This window comes from Strongyloides ratti (assembly GCF_001040885.1).
Source record: "Strongyloides ratti genome assembly S_ratti_ED321, chromosome : 2".
Lineage (NCBI taxonomy): Eukaryota > Metazoa > Nematoda > Chromadorea > Rhabditida > Strongyloididae > Strongyloides > Strongyloides ratti.
The window spans coordinates 16,144,437-16,165,326 of record NC_037308.1 but is presented as its reverse complement, the minus strand read 5'-3'; the positions used below and the strand labels follow the sequence as shown (position 1 = coordinate 16,165,326).

The 20,890-nt window shown below is 21.5% G+C and overlaps 7 protein-coding genes across 7 annotated transcripts; 2 read left to right on the top strand and 5 right to left on the bottom strand.

The window, feature by feature from the left end:
• Positions 1-213: 213 nt before the first annotated feature.
• On the bottom strand, positions 214-2,235 carry SRAE_2000510800 (Heat shock 70 kDa protein 1A/1B; the record flags this gene model as incomplete). Its single annotated transcript, XM_024644078.1, has 2 exons — positions 214-1,840; positions 1,892-2,235. The coding sequence occupies 2 exons, from the start codon at positions 2,233-2,235 to the stop codon at positions 214-216; spliced, it is 1,971 nt and encodes a 656-aa protein (XP_024509674.1).
• A 485-nt stretch (positions 2,236-2,720) lies between these two features.
• Positions 2,721-4,415, bottom strand: SRAE_2000510700 (ATP-dependent DNA helicase Q1; the record flags this gene model as incomplete). The annotated part of the gene is made up of 1 exon (XM_024644077.1): positions 2,721-4,415. One exon carries the CDS (start codon positions 4,413-4,415, stop codon positions 2,721-2,723), a length of 1,695 nt encoding a protein of 564 aa, XP_024509673.1.
• A 594-nt stretch (positions 4,416-5,009) lies between these two features.
• On the top strand, positions 5,010-5,996 carry SRAE_2000510600 (Galectin, carbohydrate recognition domain and Concanavalin A-like lectin/glucanases superfamily domain and Concanavalin A-like lectin/glucanase, subgroup domain-containing protein; the record flags this gene model as incomplete). Its single annotated transcript, XM_024644076.1, has 1 exon — positions 5,010-5,996. The coding sequence occupies one exon, from the start codon at positions 5,010-5,012 to the stop codon at positions 5,994-5,996; it is 987 nt and encodes a 328-aa protein (XP_024509672.1).
• Positions 5,997-6,102: 106 nt separating this feature from the next.
• On the bottom strand, positions 6,103-6,821 carry SRAE_2000510500 (N-acetyllactosaminide beta-1,3-N-acetylglucosaminyltransferase; the record flags this gene model as incomplete). Its single annotated transcript, XM_024644075.1, has 2 exons — positions 6,103-6,309; positions 6,360-6,821. 2 exons carry the CDS (start codon positions 6,819-6,821, stop codon positions 6,103-6,105), a joined length of 669 nt encoding a protein of 222 aa, XP_024509671.1.
• Positions 6,822-10,575: 3,754 nt separating this feature from the next.
• SRAE_2000510400 (Glycosyl transferase, family 14-containing protein) lies at positions 10,576-15,906 on the top strand (the record flags this gene model as incomplete). Its single annotated transcript, XM_024644073.1, has 26 exons — positions 10,576-10,624; positions 11,579-11,877; positions 11,921-12,332; positions 12,376-12,798; positions 13,393-13,418; positions 13,470-13,578; positions 13,637-13,684; positions 13,743-13,790; positions 13,934-13,984; positions 14,023-14,055; positions 14,101-14,271; positions 14,313-14,351; positions 14,406-14,432; positions 14,471-14,716; positions 14,772-14,819; positions 14,860-14,901; positions 14,942-14,983; positions 15,023-15,064; positions 15,197-15,292; positions 15,341-15,370; positions 15,415-15,453; positions 15,495-15,539; positions 15,585-15,617; positions 15,659-15,691; positions 15,746-15,787; positions 15,827-15,906. The coding sequence occupies 26 exons, from the start codon at positions 10,576-10,578 to the stop codon at positions 15,904-15,906; spliced, it is 2,553 nt and encodes an 850-aa protein (XP_024509670.1).
• A 667-nt stretch (positions 15,907-16,573) lies between these two features.
• Positions 16,574-19,612, bottom strand: SRAE_2000510300 (Flavin monooxygenase FMO family and Flavin monooxygenase (FMO) 5 family and Snf7 family and Flavin monooxygenase-like family-containing protein; the record flags this gene model as incomplete). Its single annotated transcript, XM_024644072.1, has 5 exons — positions 16,574-16,630; positions 16,675-17,077; positions 17,134-17,346; positions 18,027-19,502; positions 19,548-19,612. 5 exons carry the CDS (start codon positions 19,610-19,612, stop codon positions 16,574-16,576), a joined length of 2,214 nt encoding a protein of 737 aa, XP_024509669.1.
• Positions 19,613-19,838: 226 nt separating this feature from the next.
• SRAE_2000510200 (Nitric oxide synthase-interacting protein) lies at positions 19,839-20,835 on the bottom strand (the record flags this gene model as incomplete). The annotated part of the gene is made up of 2 exons (XM_024644071.1): positions 19,839-20,634; positions 20,675-20,835. The coding sequence occupies 2 exons, from the start codon at positions 20,833-20,835 to the stop codon at positions 19,839-19,841; spliced, it is 957 nt and encodes a 318-aa protein (XP_024509668.1).
• Positions 20,836-20,890: the final 55 nt, after the last annotated feature.

Sequence of the window (20,890 nt, the reverse complement as noted above, 5' to 3'; positions counted from 1 at the left end):
AACTTCTCTAATATTATAAAATATAATATTATAAAATCAAAAATTTGATTCTTTTAACAATATAATTAATATAAAAAAAAATATCAAATTTGTAGAATTTTTAATAATTCTTACTTAACGATCATCTAACAAATAACAAAATACAATAAATCTAGTGAGTAAAAAATGTTAACTCTAAAAAAATGTGTATATAATAAATACAAAGAAACACATTTATTTTTCTTCTTTCTTAGATTCTTCCTTCTTCTCCTCAGTAGTAGTAGATGATGAAGCATTAGCACTGGCCATTTTTTTATAAGCAGCCTCAAATAAACTTAATGAGTCTTTTTGCATACCACTGACAGCTTCCTTTAATTGTGATGGTGAGACTCCTTCAGTCTTGGCAAGAAGTTCTTTTACATCAGCAATCTTTTTCTTAAGACTTTCAACTTGTTCACTTGGTAATTGGTCAGCATACTCAGTCATCTTAGATTCTGTATCATGAATAATACCTTCAGCTTGATTTTTAGCTTCTATGAGTTCTCTCTTCTCAGCATCCTTAGCAGCATTAGCTTCAGCTTCTCTAATCATATTTTCAATTTGGTCTTTAGATAAACCTCCAGATGATTGAATAACAATTTGTTGTTCTTTTCCTGTAGCTTTGTCAGTTGCTGAAACTTTAACAATACCATTTGCATCAATATCAAAGGTAACTTCAATTTGTGGAACACCACGTGGTGCTGGTGGAAAACCTGTAAGTGAAAATTGACCAAGAAGTTTATTATCAGCAGCCATTTCACGTTCTCCTTGATGAACTTTAATTTCTACAGCAGTTTGCCCATCAGCAGCTGTTGAAAATACTTGTGATTTATTGACAGGAATTGTTGTATTTCTTGGAATTAATTTAGTAAAAACACCTCCAAGTGTTTCAATACCAAGAGAAAGTGGTGTGACATCAAGAAGAAGAACATCTTTAACCTCACCAGTTAAAACAGCTCCTTGGATAGCAGCTCCCATAGCAACAGCCTCATCTGGATTGACAGATTTAGATGGTTTCTTTCCAAATATTTCTTGAACAGTAGATTGAACTTTTGGCATTCTTGACATACCTCCAACAAGAATGACATCACCAATATCTGATGGCTTAACTTCAGCATCATGCATAGCTTTTTTACATGGTTCAACTGTTCTTTTGATAAGATCAGCTACGAGAGATTCAAACTTAGCACGAGTAAGTTTAAGATTCATGTGTTTTGGACCACTAGAATCCATAGTGATATATGGTAAATTTATGTCTGTTTGAGTTGTTGATGACAATTCACATTTGGCTTTCTCTCCAGCTTCACGAAGTCTTTGCATTGCCATTGGGTCTTTTGTGAGATCAACACCTTGTTCTTTTTTGAATTCAGAAACAAGATAGTTTACAAGATAATTATCAAAATCTTCTCCTCCTAAGAATGTATCACCATTAGTTGATTTGACTTCAAAAATTCCTTTTTGTAATTCAAGAATTGATACATCAAATGTACCACCACCAAGATCATATACAGCAATAACTTTGTCGTCAGACTTTTCCAAACCATAAGCTAAAGCGGCAGCTGTTGGTTCATTGATAACACGAAGAACATTCAATCCAGCAATTGTTCCGGCATCCTTAGTTGCTTGTCTTTGTGAATCATTAAAATAAGCTGGTACTGTAACTACGGCATGTTTTACTGATGTTCCAAGATAATTTTCAGCAGTTTCCTTCATTTTGGTAAGAACAAAAGCTCCAACTTGAGATGGTGAATACATTTTTCCATGAGCTTCAAGCCAAGCATCTCCATTTTTAGCTTTAACAATTTTAAAAGGTACAACTTTGCTAAAAAAAATATAATTTAATTATAAAATAAGAGTAAAATATTAGACATACATATCCTTTTGAACTTCTGGGTCATCGAATCTTCTACCAATAAGACGTTTAGTAGCGTAAAGAGTATTTTGTGAATTATTTACAGCTTGACGTTTGGCGGGGGCTCCAACAAGTCTTTCTCCTTCTTTAGTGAAAGCAACAACTGAAGGTGTTGTCCTAACTCCTTCGGCATTCTCAATAACTTTAGGAGATTTTCCTTCCATTACAGCAACACAAGAATTTGTCGTTCCAAGATCAATTCCAATAACATGTCCAGTTACTGTATTTGAAGAGAATCTTAAAGTATTATTAAAAGTTGTAGCAAGTTTTGAAATTTTGGATGCTTTTGATAGTGCTGCAAACATTTTGATTTTACTTTATTAATATTTCTGGATACAAGTACTATAATAAAAAAAAATAATTAAAATAACTTGGGTTAATTTGATTTAAAAAGAAAAGATATAATTAAATAAAAAAAAAGAGCAAATGAATTTTGAAATAGTAATCTAGAAAGTTCTGGAGAAAAGTCGACTGGTATTTGCTAGAATTTTCGTTACAAGAGTCACTTCAAAATTAAGGAATGTCTCAATAGAATTTGATATTTTTACAGAAATATAAGTAAAGTAAATAAAAAAAATTTCAATAAAAATTAATTTAATAATTTTTATTTATTTAACAAACAAAATATTTTAAAAATATTGTGTAAAATGAATGAAATTAAAAAAATTTAATAATTTAATTGAAATAACTTTTTCTCTTGATATGAAATAATATACATTTTGGTAGAGTGTTTATGTCCTAGAAGATATATTAATGAACTATTTGATAAACAGCATTCTCGAAGTATAAATTATGATTCATAACTTTGTATGTAAGTTTGTTTTGTTCCAGAAATTTTCTGAGGATTAAATTTTAATTTTCCTTTTAAAATAAGATTAGTAAGTAACATATCCATTTCTTTTTGATTCCAATGAGGTCTAAGCTTCTGTAATGATGCTGATAACTTTTTTTGCGTAATATTTTGCTTTGACGTATGTAATATCATTTTTGCATCTTCAAAAATAGAGTTTAATAATTTTTCTGAATAACAATAATCTTCTTCAATGCTTTTATTACAATATTTGCAATTTTTTCTACATATATTTTCATTAAACGTTTCATCAAAAATATCAGCAATTATTTTTTTTTTACACTTTTTTGAATAGAAAAAATTAATAATTTCAAGAATATCCTTATCTGCATTAGGTTTATCAATATTTAATTTTATCCTTCTTACAATATCATAAATATCAAAAAGTACAATACATGTAGCTGGAAGACCATCTCTACCAGCTCTTCCTGTTTCCTGAATATAATCAAAAATTCTTAAAGGCATTGTATGATGAATTATAAATCGAACATTTTCTTTATCAATACCCATTCCAAAGGCATTTGTACCAACAATTATTTTTATTTTTCCTTCAAGCCAATCTTTTAATGTGTTGTCTTTTTCATTGTTACACATTCTCCCATGATAAAAAGATGCTTTTATACCTTTTTTTATTAAGTAACTAGCCAATTTTTCTGATTCTTTTCTTGATAAACAATATATAATACCTGATTGATCAGAAAAACTAGATTTAATAATATCATAAATTTGTGTAAGAGAGTCTTTTTCTTTTAAAATACTTTGGTAAGTCAAATTATGCCTCATAATAGTACTCCTAATAATAACAGGATTTTTAAGTATCAAATGTTTTTGAAAATATTCAATATATTCATTGGTGGCTGTAGCTGTTAATCCAATTACTGGACATTTAATTCTTTTTTTAAGATTTTTTAATGAATTATATGAACCTCTAAATGTTTCACCCCAATCTTTAAGGCAATGAATTTCATCTATAGCAATGAAGGATAACTTTCCATTATCACAATTTGTTCTTAATATTTTCTTTATCTTCCTACTATATGCATATTGTTCAGGAGTGATATAAATTAATTTATAATTAATTTTATCATTCATTAAATCATCAAGTAATTTTTTACGTTCTTCAATAATCATATTTTTATTTATTGCAATACAAGGTATTCCTAATTTGTTTAATTTTATTATTTGATCATCTACTAGTGAGATTAGTGGTGTTATTACAATACAAAAACCTTTTATTAATAATGATGGTAATTGATAACATAAACTTTTTCCACCACCTGTTGACTTGATTATTAAACAATCTTTTTTTTTCATAATGGCCTGAATTGCATCCAATTGTGAAGGTAAAAAATCATCTTTTTTAAATATTTCTTTAAGAATTATTTTTGCTTTTGGTAACCAGGGATATTGTAATGTTTCAATGTCAGTTTGTGAATATAATTTGAAAGTATTTTCATCAATTTTATATAAAGATGTATTAAGTGTATATTTTCTTATATCTTCATTTTTCTCTAAACAGTCATTAGATTCAATATTTAACATTATCCTATCATAATGTTGGGGGACTGTAGTCAGCATTCTTTTAACTTGAAATGATTGCAAAATAGATATTAATGTCTTCGATACATTATACATTATTTAATCAAAATTTTATAGAAAATAATTTGTATAGAATTAATATTAATGGACAAATATTTTTTTCATTTTTAATTTATTTGACATTATTTCTATTTAATTTGGGAAATCGTATCTTTTATAATAATATTTAATATTGTAGTATGAATCAAAAAATATAATTAAATAATTAATTGTTGTTAGTTTTAAATTTTTTTTTCTATATTCCTTTTTTTATGGAAAAAATATATTAATTTTTAGTTTCTAAATTAGAAAATATTAAAAAATTATTAATTTGATTTGTAAAAACATAAATAATAATATCAAATAACTGTTTTTTTTTTATATTAATGACAGCTATTTTAACAAAAGTTAAACAGTTATCTTTTATTAAAAAAAAGGGGAATTAATATTAGTTTTAATTTTCGTGACATTTTTACTAAATTGGAAAATTATAATTTATTGATGGAAAAGAAGAATTAGTTAATCAATTGCATCGTTATATGATAATAGACCGTTATATATTAATAGACTATATATTTTATAAAATATATTGGTTTTTTTTATATTTTAGTATTATATCTATATATCAATATCTGATTTATTAATTTGATTATGTCAAATGAAGAAGGTAGATTATTAAATCCTGGGGTACCACTTGTCACTTTACTTCCAAATAATGGACATTTAAAGGAAAATTCGATTATTGAGATATTTGGAAAAATTGATAAAGAATCAACTGAATGTAGGTTTAATGTTGATTTATGTACTGGATTGGCATATGATGGAAAAAAATGTGATAACAAAGCTTTACATTTTAATCCTAGATTTGATCCAAAAAAAATTTTTGTCAAGTGTGATAATGATATTGTTTTGAATAGTTTAATAAATAATATTTGGGGAACAGAAAAAAGAATAGAAAATTGTTTTTGTAATGATAAACAATTTACTTTGACAATTAAAACTTTAAAAACACATTATGAAATAAAACATAATGGTAGTCATATTGTTGATTTTATGCATAGAATACCACCTGAAGAGGTAAAAGTTTTATATATTAATGGAAAAATTAAAATATTTTCCATAAAATTTGAAAATATTGGTGTTAGTGGGGATGAAAAAAATGAAAAGGATTCTACTGTAACAAATTGTGAATATGAAGAATTATCAAAACCAAAAGTTCCATTTAATTATAATTTAAGTTGTCGTCATATAGTACCACCCAAAGAGATATTTATAACATGTTACCCAAAAATAAATGGTGCTGAAAAATTTGTAATAAATTTAATGAAAGGTGAAGAATTTGTTTTTCATTTTCGTGTAGATTTACCTAATGAAAAAAATCATACACAAGCAGCTGTTGTTCGAAATTCAACACATAATGGTAAATGGCAAATTGAAGAAAGAAATATACCAAATTTTCCTTTTAAAAGAGGAACAACAAATGATATAAAATTTTTATTAAAAAGTAAATCAATTAGTGTTCAAATTGATGGTTCACATTTTGCTAATTTTTTCCTTAGAAATGGAGATCGAATTGAAGATGTTGATGTTATTACTGTTAAGGGAGATCTTGTTGTTAATCGTTTTATTATAAGATAATATTTATAAGATTATTTAAAGTAACAAACTTTATTTAAATGCTTAAATATCGCTTATTTTTTATAATTTATTTAAATTAATAATTAATATGTTATTAATTGTAATATCAAAAATTACATTTTTTAGTATCTTTTAAGTATTTTCGCTTCATATCTTTTTTAAATTCTACCAATGCTTTTTCATATTTTTCTCTAGAATATTTTCTTGCTTTATCAACATTTTTTGATTCATTTTTATTTTTCAATCCTAAATGATACATAAATACATCATTTACAATTAAAAATTTATATCCTTCCATACATAAAGCCCATCTCTAATGATTATTTTTTTTACAATAAATAAAATAAATTTAATAAAACTTACTAAATTTGTATTATCACGTTGAGGATAGGGGAAACGTTCATCATGAAATGGTATAGTTGATAAACTAACAAATTGTGGTTCCCAATTATATCTATTATATGGTTCTTCATGTTGTATTGATGGTGACAATGAATCAGGTATAGAAAACCATTCATCAAGTTTTGAAATATCATGTGCACCATTATATGAATGATGAAAAATGAAAGCTTTTTTATTATCTATCATTTGTTTTAAATCATTTTTATTTTTTGGTCCATATTTTAAATCTTCATAGTCTATTTCAAATATTCTATATACAAGAACAGCAGTAATATTATCTTTTAATTCTCTTTTTGCGGTAGATAACATTTTTTTATGAAAATCTTTTGAAAACATATGATCTATATCAGCAATAACTATATATTTTCCTTTTGAATATTTTCTAGCTACATTTCTTAAAATATTTATTGGATATAGGCTCATTTGTTTACCAATATCTATTTTATTGGTAATATCTCTTGAACAAGTTATATTTTTATTTTTATAGTTAAATTTTTCACAAATACTTGGTTCTTTAAATAATATAAATTCTTTTAAAGAATATAAATAAGAGTTAACTTTAATTACAAAATGAATATCAATTTTTTTTGAGTTATTAAGAAGATTGATAAGTTTACAATATATACATGTTAATTTTTCAAATTTTGAAGTATTAATATTTATATAAATAGATAAAGATATGAATCCTTCCCAATTTTTTATATGATTTTTAATTTTTGTTAAATTTTGATCATAACTGATATGGAGAATCAATACAATAACATCAGAAGTATCATACTTAATACCTTTAATTACATATGGTAAAATTAAGTATTCTTTATATGTAGTAAATAATAAACTTTAAAATTTTTTTATTTTTAAAAAAAAAAAAATATTATAAAAACTTACTCATATGATTGAGGATACTTTTGGTCAACTATTTTTGGAATAAGAATAGTACTTATTGATGATGTATAATAAATATAAAATAAGACTATTGAAAATAGAAATAAATAATATATAAATTGAAGATTAAAAAAATTTCTTAATTTTGTCATTAAAATTTTTTACCTAAAGACAAATTAAATAATAGAAAAAAAAATAAGTTTTGTAAAATTTTTGTTACATTAAAAAGAATTGGATTTTAAACACAATTTAAAAAATAATACAACATCAATATCTATTTTTTGTGTAATAAATCCGTATTAAAAAAAAAACTAATTGTTATTGATAATATATATAATGATTATTTATAAATAGAATAAAATAATTTATTTTAATTTAAATAAAAAAAATTTTTTTTACATTATATTTATTAGTAGAAAATTATCCAATTTACAATTATTCATTTTTTTTATATAAAAATTCACAATGAAAATGTACAATTCTCAAGAATATTTTTAATTCATTTATGATTCTGAAATGCAATTAGTCAAGTTTTATAACCAATAAATGCATTAAAATATCATCTTTATCAAACATAGATTTGAAAGTATGTATTTTTTATTATAAAAAATATCATTTTACATTAACATCTATATAAAAAATATTTTTAAAAATAGTTTTTAAAAAAAATATCAAATAAATTTAAAAGATTTAAAAAAAAAAGATAATTACTTTTAATAGCTTTGATGATTATTATACTAAAGCTAACATTTAATAAAACAAAATAAAAAGGATTCTGGTATATAAATGCTAACATTGTTATTACATTATTAATTTTATATTTTATTAATTTATTTTATTTTACAAGAAAAATTATTAACAAATAAAATATTTTTCTTAACAATATTTAGTTTTAATCATGATAAACATAAAATTATACTTAAAATTGATTGTTATATAAAAAATTTGACAACAATAATACTAGAGAGATAGGAATAAATACATATAGTGAATATCTTTAAAGTAACTATATATAGTTAATTTTTAATAATTTTTTTTTAAATTTTTTTAAATTATTTCTATATCAATAAGTAAAATAATTTAAGAATATTTATAAAATAATTATTGTTTAAATATACAATTGATCTATAACTTTTTATAAATAAAAAATTTATTTCCTATCAAAGTTATTAATGATAATGTTTTGAATATTATCATTATTAATATTGTTAAAATTACTATAATTTTATATTAAAGCAATTAATTTTATTTTTTAATGTCTAATAATAATAATTTATTTATGATAAATTATTTAAAATTCAAAGAGATATTTTTAATTTTAAGACAATATCATTGTTTGACAAATTTTTGCTTCTAGAAATTAGATATTAAAAAAAAAAACTATATTACTTAGAAAAAAAAAAAGTATAATAACAATGATACTAAGAATCAATTTTCCCTTAAGTAAGCTTTTTAATTACCTTTAAGTAAATAAATTAAGAAAAAAAATTTATATCTTTTTTAAATTTTATTTGTTTAATTAATTTATTTTTATATAAATTTTACTTAAAACAGCACATGTTTATAATAAATTAATTAAAATAAGATTGTTTTTTAAAAAAGAATTTAGAAAAAGTCATAAAAGAAAATGATTTTAAACTATTTGTCAAGAAAGAAATATAAACAAGTAATAAATATAATTTTCTCCAAATAAAAAGATATATTAAAAATTTTTAAAAGGACAAAAAAATTATTATACTTATTAATCATTTTAATAAAAGTTTTTTTTTATCTATGATAAAATATAAATTTTTATATACTTTTTTTTTAAATAATTTTAGATTAACATGTATAATAAATATTTTTTTAAATATAGTATATAAAATATAAAAAATATAGTCTTATTATTATATGAATAAATTTTAAAAAAATGAAGTAATTTTTTCCATACCATTATCATTTAAACAACTCATGACAATTATCTACACTTAAAATTGTTAAATGTTTATGTATAAATTTTAAAATTATATATAAGTACTTGTTCCAAAATGACGTTATGTTATTTTATAATTTATTTTAGTTAATAAACAAATCTTAACAAAAATTTTAAGTTTGTTTATAAAAATAGATACATTTGGTTATTTCAAGTGCTTATTCTTAATGTTAACATTAAAAAAAATATTTTAAAAGAATATTAAGATGGAAAAATTTTTGATAAAGTTTTTTTTTTTTCATTATAAAAAAATAACTCTTTTTGCCATATCTCATAGATACTACTTTGGTGATTAAAAATTTTTTTAAATACTTTTTAGTTTCATTAAAATATTTCATTTCTATGTAGATATAAATCTTTTCAAAATAATACAACTTTTTTATATTTAAAGGTTCAATTAAAAGAGAGATATTAATGTTTGATGTTCTTTTTTTTTATCAATTTTAAATGTACATTATTTTCTAATAGTATTTAAAAATGTAAAAAAATTTTTCATTAATTTTAATTAATAATTTAATTTTTGTTAGTACATTACATAAATATTATAATAATGAGACAATATAACTGAAATATATATGATAATTTTAATATATCTAAAATTAATTATCTTTTTGTACTTATCAAATAAATAATCTGATAAAAATATATTGTTTTTTATGATATACTTTTTTTTTAAAAAGCTAACAAAAATGTTTTATAAAGATATAATTTTATGAATTTAATTTTGTCAAGTTACATTATTATTTAATTAAATTATTTTTTTTTATTTTTAATAAATTAATTTTTATCGAAATAAATTGTTTATTAAATTGTAAACAGGAAGTTTATTTAAAATTTAACAGTAATTTAATGTTAATTTATAAAAAAAAAAAAGTTTTAACTGATATAAAAATAATATGTGATTATTCTTTTAAAACTTTGTTAATTGTCGTACATTGTACAAATTCAATCATATAGTATTTATAAATTAAAATTTTGATTATTAAAAGTAATGAAATTTTAAAATTGTAATTAGTTTAATTATGTATTGTCTTTTTTTTTCATAAATTGGTATTCTGATAAAATTCAAAACAAATGAGTACCATAAAAATTCACTTTTTTTTCAATTAAATTAAAAAATTCTTTTATTAAGGTAGATTTGTAAAAAGATTTTATTAAATTTTATCAAAACTTTAATATATACATATGTATTTTGTTTATTTGAAAGTCACCTCTCTATAAATAATTTTTTTCAAAAGAAAAAAAGATATAATATTAAAAATTAATATATCTTAATCAGTAAGTTAAATTTGTAGATATTATAATATTCAATATATATAGATGACCACTGAATTACATTATATTTCCATAGATTATTATACACAAAAGGGTAATCTTATACCAGAATTTTTTTTTATTTTAACGATATTAAAATAAAAAAAATTTACATTATATATAATGTATTTTATAGCATAATATATAGTTTGATTGATAATTAAAAAATATTTACATCAAAAAAAATTTTTTTTAAATAAATATTAAAGTTAATTTGTTTTTAATAAACAATACAAAAAAATTTCATTATTTTTTTCAGATCATTTTTAAAATACAATATAATAATAATTTTAAATATATAATTTTTTCTAAAGTTTTTATAAAAAAAAAAAATTAATAATACAAAAAATTAAATTTTGAAATTAAATTTTTTTTTATTAATATACTATAACTAATTAAATGTTACTAAATTTTGTCTATATATTTTTTACAATTTTATATAATAATTTTTAAAAAATGAATAAAAAAATAAAAGATATATCATTTACTACTTTATTAAAATATATTCTTGCTATTTCTGTTATTATTAATTTTATGATAATTTATTTTTCAATTTCACAAAAATTTATTAATAGTTACACAGAAAATATAAAAATGCTTTTAAAATTTAAATTGTAAGTTTATTTAAATTTAATTTTAATCATAATTAGAATTGATAAATATGTTTCTAAGGTAGATAAGTTAATTATGGATAATATATTTAACATTCAAAAAGATATAGTTATCACTAAAATTCAACCATCAAATAACATATGGATTAATGATTTGACAAAAAATATAATTAAAATTATGGCTACCTCAAATCATTTTACAATAACAAATATATATTTTAATGCATCTTCAATTTCAAAATTGAATGTTATTTGTATTTATTGTACTTTTCAACATTTTATTTATTTTAAAAGTTATCATTTAATTAATTTTTATGGAATAACATTAAATGTTAAAAAAATATTTAATAATATAACTTCACCAAATGAATTTTGTATTGATTATAAATTTTTTCTAGAAAGTAATAATTGTGAACTTTATTATGAATTAAACAATGAACAATATCTTGATGAAAGAAATAATAATGTTAATTTTAATTCAATTGTAACAATTGATAATTCTTCTATTATTTGTCAAAAATTAATTACAGAAAAAAATACATCATATGCTATTTCATTAAATTTTACTAAAGTAAAAAAAGAAACAAAATTAAAGATGGATTGTGAATCAATTAATGAAAGAGGATTTGGTAATGCTAATGGTACAAGCTACATTGAAAAAAGGTATTCACTTGCCTTTGCCAGAAATATTTTTAATGTAAATATAAAAATAAATAATTAAAAGATTTTTTTTTTTCTAGAGATATGATATAACTGAACTTTTATTATTAGCACAATACTCTAGAAATAATCATTATTGTTATGCTGTTGATTCAAAATCTCCTGATCTTTATAAACAAATGAAAAAATTAGAAAAATGTCTTCCAAATGTTTATGTAACAAAAAAACAATTTGATTTTCAGAATAATGGTAAATTTATAAGTATTGGTCATTTTGAATGTATGAAATTATTATTAACAAAAAAATGGAAATATTTATTTCTTCTTCAGATGGATGATATTTCAATAAAATCTAATCATGAAATTTTACAAATTTTAGAAACTATGGATTTTCCTTTAGACATTCATATTAATGATAATGATGAACAAATTAATAATAAGTTTGATAATAATCTTTCATGGAGTTACAAAGATCTTGATATATTTTTAAAAGGTATATATTAATTATATTTTATTATTTTTACAATATTTTATAGATGACCAAAGAAGATATGATTTAAAAATAATAAATAAACAAATAAAATTTAAATCAGGAAATATTCCTGTTGGTATGGAATATGATACAGTATATTATATTGTTAATAAAATTAATATAAAAAATTTTTTGAAACAATTAAATACAAATTTAAAAAGACATGATCAATTGACGTGGCAGACATTGTTAACAGATGATATATTAAATATTCCCAATAATATACCAAAAAAATGTATTGATAAATATTATCCAAAAAAAAGTTATTTATCAAAAAAAATATTTCCACCAAAAAAATTTTGTCCACCTGAAATGATTTTTCACAAAATGTGTATATTAAATGTTCGCCTACTGAAAGCTCTTGAAAAAGCAAAACAATTTTTTGGATTCATGTTTGTGGCAAATAAAGATTTTGGTGCATTAAAATGTTGGGTTAATTATATGTATTATAAAAATAATATAATGAAATATGAAAAACTTAATTTATGGTATTTTTACAACTTACCTCAAAGTCAATTTAAAAGAATGATTAAAAAAAGTGATTTTGAATCAATTAACTCTTGTAAAATTATATAATACATAAACTTAAACTTATGTTTAATTAAATTTTTAGTATTTAAATAAAAATTTAATTTTAATTTATTATACTTTTTAAAAAAAAAATAATTACATTACATATATCATAGTTATTAATACATATAATTTCATAATTAATAAAACTGATAAATTATTATTTATATATTTAGTAAAATTAATTATATATTAAAAAATGAAAATTATATTAAATTTACTTTTTATAAAGTACTTTTATTTAAAAAATATTCAAATATTTATTTTTTATGGTGTGAATAAAAAAATATTTTTATATTTCTGAAGTTTAAGAATCAGTTGATATAATTTGTAATTACATATGTTTAAAATATGAATATTTTACAATTTTTACTATATAACTTTATTTTTTCGAATTTTTTATTAACTTTAAATGGTTATAATCTAAATGGAAAAATAATCAATTATTTAGATATATATAAATCTTTAAATATAAATGTAAAAAAAATAGTTAGAAGAACATAAGTTTAATAATAATTTATACTTTAGAATATTCTAAGTAGATATAAAAGGGAAGAAGTTGAAGATGAAGATGATGATAAGAAAGAAAGCAAGAAAAAAGGTAAAGAATCTAAGTCAAAAAAACCCAAAAATTCAGGTAAAATTTTAGATAAAACAATCATTTTATCTTATTTTTTTATGTTTACTTATTTTAGATGAAGTTACAAGTGATGAAGATGTCACTTTTAAAGAAGAATCAAAAAGTTATAAAAACATTTTTTTGCCATCCATTTTTTATTAATATTAAAAAATTTTTTTTAGATAAAAAAGGCAAAAAAGAAAAAAAATCAAAAAAAACCACTACACCAGGTAAGAAAAAAAAAATTAAAAAGTTTTATATTGTTTTTTTTTACTTTTTATTTAACTGGATATTTCATATTACTAATTATTTATTAATCTATAACTAAAGATACGAAAAATAATAAAAATTATTAAAAATTTCAACATTTCAGATCCTTTTGAGAATGATGAAGAATTTAAAAAACTTTTAATGGATTCAGGAGGTGATTATATAATTTAAAAAAAATTAATTTTTTCTTAGAAAATAATGATAAGAATCTCAAAAATATTCTGGGTAAAACATTATTTTTGATTATAATGGATAATTTAACTATTATAGATGGAAAAAATGATATGAATAATATAGGTTATATGGGTAATATGAATAATATGGGTAATATGAATAATATGAATAGTATGGGTGGAATGAGTGTTATGGGTGGTATGAATGATATGGGTGGTATGTATGGAGGAATGCCACCTGGAATGGGTGGCATGGGAATGGATTCATGTTTGTGAATTAATTTATTATTGTTTTTAATTTAATTTTAGCACCGGGTTTTGGTACTGCAATGGCTGCGAACACGATGGGTAAAATACTTGCTATAATCAATCTTTGTTATTTCTAATAAAATTGAATTCCAGGAATGGCTGGAAACTTACTTATGCAAAGTATGAAATATTTTTATTTATTTACAAATCAAATTTAGGTATGATGCCAATGGGAATGGGTATGGGTATGATGCCAATGGGGATGGGTATGAGTCCGATGGGTATGGGTATGGGGATGTCTCCAATGTATGGAGGAGGTATGATGGGTGGTATGATGGGTGGTATGATGGCAAACAATATGAATGCTAATAATAACGCTAATAATAACGCTAATACCAACGCTAATAATAATAATTTAAACAGTCAAAACAATAATAATGGCGGCCAAGATAACAACCATTTAGGTATTAATAATAATTTTTTTTTTAAATATTTAAATGATTCTTTTAATAATTATAGATTTTGATGATAACGATAATGATAGTGGTATTCAAGAATCACCTAGAAGTAACGATAATATTTTTATTAATTATAATCTTATTTTAAGATACAACTATCAGAAAAACTATTGCATCTACTAATATGAAAGGTAAAAATTATATATATTTTATGATTATCATATTTTGAAGAAGGCAATATTAGTAAGCCAATATTAAGTGGTAAAAAAGAAGGTAAAAATTTAAAATTTTTTTAACTTATAAATAATTTAGATAATGAAGCTAAACTTAAATCTCAAAATTCTGTAATTAAAGGTAATGATTTAATTAAATTTTCTTTCTTTCTGTTTTTAAAAATTTAGAAAGTACTGATAAATCTCAATCTTCAAGTATTTTTACAAAAAAAAGTTATTTTTTAAATTTTTTTTTTTATTTCTGATTATTTAGATGTTGACAATGATAAAGATAAAGTTCATAGTGAAAATAGAAAAAATTCCATAAAAAAAGATAATGGTGATAATAAAAGAAATTCCTTTAAATTAGGTAACAGTATAAATATATTTTAATTTCTAATTTTTAAAACCATTAAAGGCAGTTTAAAAAGAAAAAAAAGTTTAGAAGGTAACAATTATAATATTAAAAACATTAATTTTTTTATATTTAAGAAAATAAAGAAGTAAAAAAAAGTTCCTCATTTAGTGAAGGTAATAAATATAAAAGTGTAAACTTTTAATAAATATTATAGGTCTAAAAAAATTAAGTTTAAAAAAAAATGAACCAAAAAAAAATGGTAATTATTTTTATATTTTTATTTATTTTAATTTTTCTATTATAGAAATAATACGTGGTGGATCTCTTAAAGTGATGGGTAAAACTTTTATTTCATTATTTTTTATAATTTTTTTTAAGGATCAAGCAATAATCAAAATACATTTAATAAAGGTAATTATTTCTAATTTATTTGATTTTAATAATATTTGTTATTATGTGTTTTAGATTTAAATCCAGTTATTCGTCATAATAGTTTTCATGGAATGAGTAAGTTTATTTTTTTCATGATACTTTACAATATTTAAGGACCACCAATGTTGCCAAGACCAGTAGTATTTAGACGACCAGGTCCAATTTTCTATATGAGAAGAACTTTTGGTAGATGAAAAAAATAATATATTTCTTTGAATATAAATAACAAAATAGTAGTTATTAAAATTTTATAGCATTTTTCAATTTAAATCTGTGTTTTGAGCATAATTTTTTAAAGAACTAATTTTATTTTATAAATATTATTTTTTTTTTATTATTTGGAACAAAATTTTGTTATTATTCATAATATAATAACACCAGCATAAATAATAAAAAAAAAATTTAGTACTTTTTCACTTAGTTTCAACTTTTTTTAAAATTTCATTTCCTGCCCTTCAGATAAACAGTATTTTATCACTTATTGTCACAAATTTTTTGTTTCTTGTCACAATCTAGTACTTTTTTTTTCTATAAATAAGAACATTCAGTGAAAATAACTTCTCTGATTTATGATAGTTTTGTAATTCAGTTTAAAATTTATTATATATTTTTTTTAATATTTATTTTATAAAAAAAAGTGCATTTTATAAAAAAAAATTATTTAAAATATTAAATATTTATATTTAATATAGTTATTTTTTTAATTTTTGTCCAATTTCTTAACTATAAATTTCTATTTTTTTTATTAATTTAATGAGTTCTTTAACGCTCTTTATCACTTAAAAAAATACTTTTTAATAATTACATTTGAAAAGAGACAAAATCAATAGTACAAAAAAAATTTTTTATGTATAGAATAAACTAAGCGGATATTTTGGGTAATCCAAATTCATCAACAGCTATTCCATCTTCTGTCTTCTAAAATAAAGCTTTTTTAAAAGTTAAATAAAACAAAAACTCACTCTTTCAGCTGATGGTACAGTTGATGGTACTTTTGGTGTATTTAATGCTTCATCTAAATAACTTGTATCTTCATCAAAAGCCAATTCATCACCTAGTGCTTCTAACTCTGCTTCTAATTCATTTTCATCAATGTCAGGTGTATCATATTGTCTTGACATAGCTTCTTGAATTTCATTATGCATATCAAGCATATCCTCCATCTCATCATGTAAATCATCTATCTTATTTATATTAATTTTTTTAAATTCTTTTTTCATAGCTGTTACACCATGTTTCATTGCTGCAACTGTATTTTGAGCATCTTTCATTCCTTCTAATGCAAAATTAGTTTGTTCCATATTAAAAACCTGTGTATCTAATTGATCTTTCTGTGACTCATACATTTTTTTTTGTTTTAATATTCTAAAAAAAAAAAAATAATTAACTACTTCTAAAAAATAAATATTATGTTAAGTTACCTTAAAGCTTTCTGTTTAACACTATTCTTTGCTGGACCTTCTCTCATTTTTTTCATTTGATCTTTTAATTTAACCAATTCACCATCAAGTTTTGCTATCTTCTTTTCAATACTTTCTCCACGAGCATTAATATTACCAACAGCATCATTTAAATTTGGTGGTGGTGCTTTTGGTTTTCCTGTTCCAAATATTCTATTCATTGTTATAAATACACTATAAAAAAATATACAATTAAAAAATAATTACAAAAAAATATTTCAAATAAAAAATAATAATCAAATGTTAAAAATGAATCATATTGACTGACATTTTAACTAATACTATCGTTGTAGGATTATGTTTTGTATTTTTTAACACTAACAACATTCTTAGTATGCTTCATCAATAAAATGTTAATGCTTAATAATTTAATTTTTTTTATCTTTATACAAATAATTGAAATGGATTATGAAATAGCATTAATATAATTTTATTGCATAATTATCTTTTTAACTAACTTAATCTTAAGGAAGATAAAAAAAAAACTATTAAGGTTAAAATATAAAATGATAATATATTATAAAAGTTTTACTCATAAATATAAATTAAAGAACAAGTTAAATATTTTATCGTTTCATAGTATGTTATATATTAAAATACACCTTCTATTGAAATGTTTAACTAATGATACAAACATAAGCGTTAATTTATATCATTGAATAAACTTATAATTATCAATCAGTGTTGTAAATAAAAAAAAATTTTTTCTATAATTATATAACAATGATAAAAAATATTATTGTTATATATATTAAAATATAAGTTGTAAGATAAATTTAAACAAATAAAGTATACCAATAATTATAAGTAGTGGTTCAATGCTTCCAAATATTTTTAAAAAATAACGTTTTGACCAAAAATGTTCTTGAATCACTCTTGTTTGTGATGTTGGGTAGGTGGAACGATATTTTAATTCAAGAAGAGCTTTTCTAGCATTTTTACATATATGATTACCTTCTAATCTATAGGCATAAGCAACATTTGGTCCAAATATTAATGCTTTAAATAATTGAAAATCAGAAAAAATATATTTAAATGGTTTTGGTTTACATCCAATGATTTCAGCTAACTCATCCATAAAATCCATTCCATCAACCTGAATTGTATGTCTTTGACTTGCAATATACCTTTCTGACATTCTTTTCTTTTTCAACATTACATCTTCAATCATTTTATTTTCATTTGGAAGTCTTACTTTATTTGTAAATACCTCAAAATATAGTCGAGCTTGAAGTTCAGAAATTGGCATAATAGATCCATATGGTTGAATTAAACCAATTATTGCAAGTGTATTTTTATTAGCTAATGATGGTGGATACATATATTTATATAAATCAACATTGTTGTTATTTACAGGAATTAATTCACCATTTTCAACTAAGTCAAAATTAAATTTGTATCCTGTTGAAAAAATAACTGCATCAACATCCTCAACTATTGATTGATCTTCAAAAATAACATTATGTTCTGTAAAATATTTAACATTATTTTTAATAATAACTGTTCCATTTGCTAAGCGATTAGAAAGTTCATCATTAACAGTTGGATGAGCAGATAAAACATCATGTTCTGGTTGTAAACCATATATTAAATGATCAAATCTTTCATTCATTCTTTTTTCAAGAAGTAAATTTACAGCCCATAATGGAAATAATGGTCTTATTAATTTATCTAATCTTCTTGAAAAAGCAAATTCTACTGGAATACCATATGTATATAATCTATTAAAAACCCATGTTCCTCTTCTTGTTACAAGATAAACTTGTTTAGCAATTCTACTTAATTCAACAGCTATATCTCCACCAGAATTTCCAATTCCTACAACAACAACAATTTTATCTTCATATCCTTTATGATCTTTATAACTATGAGAATGTATTATTTTTCCTAAAAATGTTTCCTGCCCTTTAAATGATTCTGGAATATAAGGATGAGTATGATGACCATTACACATTAATACTCCATCAAAAATATTCTCTTTTTTATTATTCATATTATCAATATATGTTACAATCCATTTACCATCATTATTAAATGTTTTAGATCTTTTTATACTTATTACACGGTGATTAAAATGAATATACTGAGTTAAATTATATTTACTAGCATAACTTCGAATATAATCAAGTAACTTTCTGTTATGCATAAAATTTGGAGCATCATCAGGTGGTGGGAAATCTGAATAAGCTGTTGTCTCTTTGGATGAATTAATAACAGTACTTTTCATAACCGAAGACTCCTCACATTCTTCTGGTTTATATCTCCATAAACCTCCAATATCATTGGAAGCTTCAAAACACACAGGTATGATATCATTTAACAATGCAAATCTATAAATTAATTTTAATATTTTTTTTTAGATAAAATCAACTAACCTTATTGATGGTAAACCAGATGCCCCAGCACCAACAATTAAAACTCTTTTTTTTTCAAATATCATGACAAAGAAAATAGAATATCAGGTATAAAATCAAAGAAAAAAAAAATTATATTCTAAGTATATATATATATATATTAAAATGACAATCTATTTTATTTTATCAAAAAGTATTAACAAAACGTTTAAGATATTACAATCAACTTTAAAATAAAAATGTTTATATTGACAAACACTATACAATATTAATCAAAAAAAAAGTGTAATTTAACAAAAATTTCTTTATTAATTAACCTGCCTGCATTGCTGGTGTCATTATTTGGGCTACAAGATTGTTAGTTGCCGAAAAACCTGTTCCTCCTAGTTTTAATTCAATTACATCACTTTCTGTTAATTTTTTATTATTTATTGGATCTATCATATCTTTTTTTATTACTTTTTCATAACATTCTTTTGTTATAATATGTTTAGAAGTTTTCAAATAAACACATTTAGTTGTATTTGTCAATAAATCATGGGTAATTGGACACATGTAACGAATTTTTTTACCAGCAATATGTTGTTCCTTACTTTTATGATCATCAGGAATTTCAGTAAAGGTAACATCAAGTAAATGTTTAAATTTTAATGGTTTATTGGTAACAGGACACAAAACTTTATTACTTGGTTTTTGAACATATGTTTTATCAGCTGATGGTGCAAGTTCAGGAATCCAAAATGAAGGATTTGTTGTATTTTTCTCTTCAGAATGTTTACTTTTTTCTATTTTATTTTTCTTTTTTTTAAATTCAGATTCAATCTCATCATCAGAATCTGCTGCAATATGTTTACGTTTAACTGACAAATTAGAAGTTGTAGGTTCCTCTTGAAAAGTACCAGTTCCATTAGAGCGACATTTTTCAAAAAGTTCAACTTTTTTTTCAAGTTCTTTACTTGCTTCATTTTCTGTCTTTGATTGTTCAATTTCTTTAATGTATTTTTCCCATTCTTTCATTTTTCTTTTATTTTCTTTGATTTGTTTTTCAAAGTATAAGGCAATAGCTTCTTTATCAAAAATATATCCATCTGGGGATATAACAGGATTTCTATTAATTTTTTATATCTTAACTATAAAAATAAACTTACTTGCAAGGTTGTAATGTCAAAGCACAACAATCAAAACTATTAACACTATCAGCACCCAATCTAGCTTTAATTAATCCATATTTACTTTCCTTCTTATCTCGTTGTCTTTCTGCATAGGTATAGACTGATGAAGCAGTTGAATTTTTTCCATGACGAGTCATTATTTTTCAATTAATGCAAGTAGAAAAATATTCTTTATATAATGTTAAAATAAGT